The 6,868-nt window shown below is 35.5% G+C and overlaps 1 protein-coding gene across 1 annotated transcript; it reads right to left on the bottom strand.

The window, feature by feature from the left end:
* Positions 1–3,347: 3,347 nt before the first annotated feature.
* On the bottom strand, positions 3,348–6,249 carry LOC105325470 (iroquois-class homeodomain protein irx-2). The gene is made up of 5 exons (XM_011425049.4): positions 6,084–6,249; positions 5,602–5,811; positions 5,029–5,291; positions 4,294–4,712; positions 3,348–4,097 (listed from the first exon to the last, which is right to left on the bottom strand). The coding sequence occupies exons 1-5, from the start codon at positions 6,114–6,116 to the stop codon at positions 3,505–3,507; spliced, it is 1,518 nt and encodes a 505-aa protein (XP_011423351.3). The 5' UTR covers positions 6,117–6,249; the 3' UTR covers positions 3,348–3,504.
* Positions 6,250–6,868: the final 619 nt, after the last annotated feature.

Below are 6,868 nucleotides of genomic sequence, written 5' to 3' on the forward strand. Positions count from 1 at the left end.
TGATTTAAATTTAAACTGCAATTTAATTAGAACCATTTTAACAAGAGCTTGGACTTTGTGTAGTTGGTGTCAAACAGCATTGTGACGTAGACCTGTCTATTTCATTGTAGGCCACCAAGCCATTGCTCTTTGAAATCAACAAGATTTGTCTGGCTTTTGAGCTATGACTAAGCAATCGGCGTATATTTCACTTGAAACCGGCATCATTTTAACTTGTTTTGACGCAAGAAATAGATAGATACGTCCTGCTAAAAGTCCAAGGCCTTGTTAAAATGGTTCAGTCTAATGAAAACTTTCCATAATTTCAATCCCACGAAACCAAACATATTATACGGTCGAGCATAACCATCAATTCATAAATACATTAATAGATTAACGAAATTCGTTATTTCAAACCATTTTTCTTTTTGTTTTTGAGATAGTATTGGCATATATTTCACTATTTTGAACCGCTAATTTTTCGCTAGCTATAGCTTTCTGCGCTGCTCAATTAGTTCTTTGTAGAAACAGCCAAAATTGACAGCTAATTTCATCCCATATCTAGGGAAATCAAATGATAGAATTAGAAAAGATCGGATTTGAAACGCACGCTTTGGATCAATTCAATGTTTTCACTTGAAATTTTTCCGGATGGTCATTAGCCATGCATGGTCACGAGGTCACGGTGTGATGCGGACTCATGCTGGTTTCTATGTTGAAATGATCCCTCGTTTGCTAATAGCCATTGCAGATAAATGAGATGAGGTTCGATGAATGAAGCTTTCAAACTATTGTTTTGAATTTTTTGGAGGGAGCAGAACAGCGGTCTATATCAATTTGATATCCTCATAATCTTATTTCAAATCACTGTCAATTTTAGATAATGTGGATTTGAGAAAAACCATGCAAACTATTGGCAATAATAATTAATTAAGAAATTTCAGATTTCTCTCTCTCTCTCTCTCTCTCTCTCTCTCTCTCTCTCTCTCTCTCTCTCTCTCTCTCACACACACACACATAAAAGTTACTGTTTAACAAAAATTAAAAGTAGTAACAAATTGATTGCTCCTTTCACTAAATTTCAAAAGCAAAAACAATTTTTTTTATTTTTTAAAATTCATTTCCTTTTAAAAAATTTCAAAAAGCAGGTTTTAGAGATCAATTATTTATCCAGAATGTAAATAAACAGTCAATAGCAAAGCTAAGTGTTCTAACCTATTTTATAGGATAATTTCTTGTTTAATTAGTGTAATTAAGTCGGAGATAATATAGGGGATCCGTTAAGCGGATACAAGAATTTATAACGGAACTCTTTGTTTCTCTGCATCCGGAATATGGGCCGTTTCCTCCAAGCTGTGAGACAGAGATAATTCCGGCGCATCCTTGACGGAATGGTGGTTTCATGGTCACATCGTTATTCAGAACGAAGGATACTTTCTACAAATAAAATATCTTTACATGAGTCTGAGTACACATACACTTTTCATAGCTTGTATGGTAATATCATATAGAGAGGTGATTTAAAATGCAAAATTTAATTTCAATTCATTTTTTTTTAAAGCTAAGTATATTACTGTATTCAACATTTACAATGCTGGTACAAAGGAAACAAATTAAAAATGCATAGAATAAAAGCACACGAGTGTATTGAAAAAATAATATCAAAATCTAATTAGAACCATTTTAACAAGACCTTGGACTTTCGGTAGTAAGTTACCATCTATTTCTTGCGTCAAAACAAGTGGAAAATGACGCTGGTTTGAAGTGAAATATGGACCGACTGCGAAGTCTTAGCCCAAAAGCCAGACATATCTTGTTGATTTCAATGAGCTATGGCCAAGTGGCCAGCAATGAAATAGACAGGGCTACGTCACATTGCTGTTTGGCACAACTACCCAAAGTCCAAGCTCTTGTTACAATGGTTCTACAGAGGAGGGGGAACTTTTTCATGAAAAATTCACAGTACCCTTCATGATTCATATTAAATTTAATACTATATTTTTTCAATTATAATGAATTTAGTACCAGTATGTGCTCTGACAATGGACAGATTGTTGATATTTAACAACTAAGGAGAAAATACAATATGTTAAAAAGTCAAACTGAATATATTTTTTTAAAATACCATCTAAAAGAATGACTTTCTTGTCATCGATTCATCACACGTTTTCACTTTCATTTGTAAGATAATGTCAACATATACACGGAGTCAGAGCGTTCGATCTCTCATGTCTCCTTGTCGGGGTAAAATTGATCGATCGACAGCTAACCGTATTGCCACAGGACCCGGATGTTGAACCATACCTAACGTTATGTCAAAGAGACACCTTGATTTATGCAAGCCATGTCGTGAATGGAGATCGTAATCGTGTATGGTTTTCATGGGAAATGTTATGCGGGTAGAGAATATAGGTGAAAATTTGTGAATATTTTCCGAGAATTAATTGGCGTGGAAGGAAAACTGAAATTAGGTGGTAACGAAAATCAGTGTTGCAGCACAAATTACATATATGTTTAACACTTCCATATCTGTACTAATATTTCGCTTGTTATCTCATTGTAGCATTGTAGTGTGAGACCCATTATGACAAACAAGAATAACCTTTTTGTTAAAATCATTTCTTACAAACCTGAAAAAAAATATTGAAATGAAATTGATTTTTATGTAAAATTTCACCAAATTACAGGCTCAGCACGGTATAAAATATTCATAAGATACTTTTTATCCTGCAAGAGCAACCAAAAACCATTGTTAAAATCATTTTTAACAACCCCCCCCAAAATCTACTGAAATAAAAATGATTTAAGCGAATTTTCACCAAATTACAGGCCCATCATGGTATATATCCTGCTCTAAAAACAGATAAAAGTAAATGCGATTTGACAGAGGTTACATTAACACGAGAATTTTCTTAATCGGGCTCTTTTTCCCTTGATCATGCACTTGTTTCTCATCACTCTAAAACCCTAGACACAAAAAAAACAACAAGACGACAGATTTTTTCCTTCATTGCGATAGTGACAGTTCACCATAAAAAGCGAGACGCAGAATTCCGCCGAAAATGTGACCACAAATTAGGGAATTTAAGTTCAAATTTGTCTTTTTAACATTTCACCCCACGTTCATTTTACGGAGTTTTTTTTTTAATGAACTTTGCACATATGTTTCATTTTAAGTTCCTATCTTTTAAAGAGTTTTTATCAGTTGTGGTATTTTTTCATATTCTTATTTCAACGTTCATCTCTTAGTCACGTTCATTTAAGTATTTAACTTTGAGATACTGTTGAACATACTAGTATTAGTAGTTTTTAGAGAATTCATATCCCAATCTTATTTAATGCATCGAAATGAGAAGGAAAGGTGCATCTAAGCTGAATCAAATGTTACAGATTTTATTAAATTTAACAACATGCATATAATTAGTAACAAAAATAACAAGCTAAAACATAATCATATAAATAGCAAAAGTTGAGTTGAAAGTTTTGTAGCAAATGACAATGAAAGAATAAAAACTGCATAGCCGGTCATTTCTCCTCCAGAAGAGATTGTGCAAAAGCACCCAAGTCACTCTCGTTAATTTTAGACATGCTTGACCCAATGATTTCGGAAATTGACCAGATTTTAGATTTGACAGAAGACGGACTACTGTCCGAGCTTTTCTGACCACAAGATTCACTGTCACTATGTTTTCCAACGGAAGCATCTGCCAGGAAGTCGGTGCTTAGCATATTGTGAGCGTCCAGCACTTGGAGGTTTTCTTTATCCGCGACTGTGTTGTATTCATGCGCGAAGTTTGGATGGTTCTTAAAGTAATTAGCTACTGAGTCATACTGATAGGAAGAGGACGAATAATTCGATGAATTAGGATATCCGGGCTGGAAGTTAGACTGAGGCTGTGGGTAAGCTGACTGATGCTGCTGGTGATGGTAAACGTTATTGTATGGTGGAAGTGAACTGGTAGGTGGCATCTGTTGACTTCCGTTTGCGTAATGGTGAACTGTGGGCTCTGGCTGATTTGAAGCACCTCCGCACATGAAGGTTGAAAAGGAAGGTAGAGGCATCTTTAAAGGTGTGCTGGAATCGAAACCGGAGACTGGATCAGGATGTAATGGCCCCACTGAAATCAAAATATAAAATATTACTTTCATCTACAGACATTAAAAATTAATGATTAATCCATTCAATATATTTGTTTATTGGTAAATCATTTTCACTATTTTTGAAAATAAAATAAAAATGCATAATATCAATCACGGACGTACATAAATAAATTTACTTTTGTTGATAAATTAAATTAGCAATATAAGACTTACTGTGGTCATGTTCGCCATTCATTGGTGGGATTGAAAATGCAGGTTCAATGAGTTTTGTTGCAGAATTGGAATTCTCATCAGCGATTTCTTCCGACTGTGGAGGAATTGGCTCGGCTGACAGACGATCATCCGCGGTTTTGGCGGGAATTTCATCATTTGTGTTATCCTCATCACTAGAGTTATTTGAATTGTCTGAATTCCATTCACCCTTGTTTTCTTTCTTCAATCTCCTCCTAGCATTTGCAAACCACGTTGAAATCTGTGTGAGAGTCATTTTTGTCACAATAGCGAGCATCACCTTTTCCGCCTTTGTAGGGTAGGGGTTTTTCATGTGCTCTTTGAGCCATGCTTTCAGTGGGGCGGTCGTTTCTCGTGTTGCGTTTTTACGTCTCCCTCCATTCATGTCAAAGCCTGAATATCTAAAATAAAGGAAACAATAAGAAATTAAGACTCCACAATCTTAGGATTATTTTTAAGCAGGAAGGGGGCGGAAATACGATGTCAACACAAACATTCACTAGTCAATGACCCGCTAGAGTCGAACTACTTCTGTCAGCTAGAATATGACTCAGTTCGTGTATAAAAAAACAAGATTGATGTACATCGTCAGCATTATAAAGCAACCACCGACAACCTAGCTACCTGATACCTTTAAAATCCAGACAAAAAATATTTTTCATCAAAACTCACTGACATAAGACAGAAGAAAAAAATTATAATTTTTTTCCTACTTACTGCATATTCATATAGTTGTATACTTGGGAGCGCAATACGGTATCTAAATTATTCACACTGGATGCGGTGACCAGACTAGGTGAGAGGGGCGCTTGAAATTGTGACGTCAAACTGTTTGATGTGATTCCACTTGAGGTTAACGTGCTGGAAGGAGGCAGGCCGCTCGGGAGAAGAGAGGAGGATGTGTGCAGGGATCTGCTCGTCAGAGCGCTGGATGGAATAGAAGGATATGATCCGCTGTCCATCCGCATTGTTTGTGAGCTCTGAGAAAGACAAGTTACACATACAAATGTCTGCGTGTGGTGAATGAAGAGTCGGCATGTCTGAATATTAGCAGTAATGACTGCAGATTATTACACGCTCCCTCATTTATCACATTAAAGTAATAAAGTCAATGAATTACAACAGACTAATTTTTAAATTCTTTTATATTTACCTATAAACATTTGTCCAAAAATTAAAGTTTCAAAAAATTAAAACAATACATTGAATAATTGATGATTTTTGGGTAAGGTGGTTCTAAAATTTCCTAAAATTATAGAAAAACTAAATGAAATATAAATGTAATCGTACCAGCATCGATGAAGGGTTAGATAACGGGTCCATGGGGTAGCCGTTTGTGTACATGTTGTGGGTGGGGTAGGAGGTGGTGGGGATGGTGGGGAACTGTCCGTTAGGCTGGTACCCTCCTCTGGAATCATGCATCTGAGTTTGGAAACACCTGCACGTGATTCTCCCCGAGTACGGGTCAGAGGTCGTTGTGCATAATGGATCATTGCAGACCTACGGAAGTTAAACAGAAAAATGCATTAGGCGATATATGAAATTGTTTTATAAATTTATAAAAGAGCTTGTTTTTTGTTGTTATAAATGGAAATCTATAAATAGTACAGAGAACCAACAAATTTTTAATGCTAATAATTAAAGGAAGTGAACTCTGAATACATGTGTATGTTTTTCATTTACTATTTTTTCATTCTAATTAGTCTTTAAAATTTGTAGTTCATTAAAAGAATAATTTTGGATTTCGAGAAAAGATTGAAAGTAAAACTTACCATATGATCTGTACGGTTACTTCCCATTGACATTTTAATGGCGCACACACAGAATAAATCCACTCAAATCAGAATGAAATCGTAGACCACAATGTAATTTGTCCCAGATTGAATCATATATTTTTGTTCATTGACTATGACAGTGATGATGATTGAAGTGTACTGAAATTTCAAATCGTCATCCCAGGTTTTATACTAGACTGACCGACTACGGGGGAAATGGTCTGCACGTGCTTTCAGGCAAAATATATAATGAAAACCAATCGACCGTTTCTATAGCCTATTATCTGGTTGGCACGACCGAGAATGCAAGTTAAGCACCCTGATACTCAGGGTAGATTGCAATTCCCGACTACCCCCGGGGCAAAATATCTGAAATCTGGAACTGCAATGGTCTAGGAGCCTTGAAACAGGTTTTCTCCCAAACAAGTCTTATTTCTCTGTGGGGCACGCATATTAAAGAAATGCAACAATCATTTCTTGAGGCCTATTAGGGAGATTGTTATCAATGTACAGATGTCAAAACGAAAAAGATGGATTGATCGAGATTTTACTCATTGATAACATGTTATTTTTTGGCGGATTATGTTATTATAGTTTTTCTTTGTTTTTGGTCCGATCTCATAAATTTATCTTGAAAACATAAAGGCCTTTTGACGGATTGCAAAAATTGCTAATTGTCCGACATGACTTAAGGTATTTCATCAACAGGAAACACCAAAGAAATTGCAGTGATAACAAAATAAATCATGTTTTCTCTTTAGTCAGTAATAAAAATGTAAAGG

This window comes from Magallana gigas, chromosome 3, assembly GCF_963853765.1.
Source record: "Magallana gigas chromosome 3, xbMagGiga1.1, whole genome shotgun sequence".
NCBI classification, from domain to species: domain Eukaryota; kingdom Metazoa; phylum Mollusca; class Bivalvia; order Ostreida; family Ostreidae; genus Magallana; species Magallana gigas.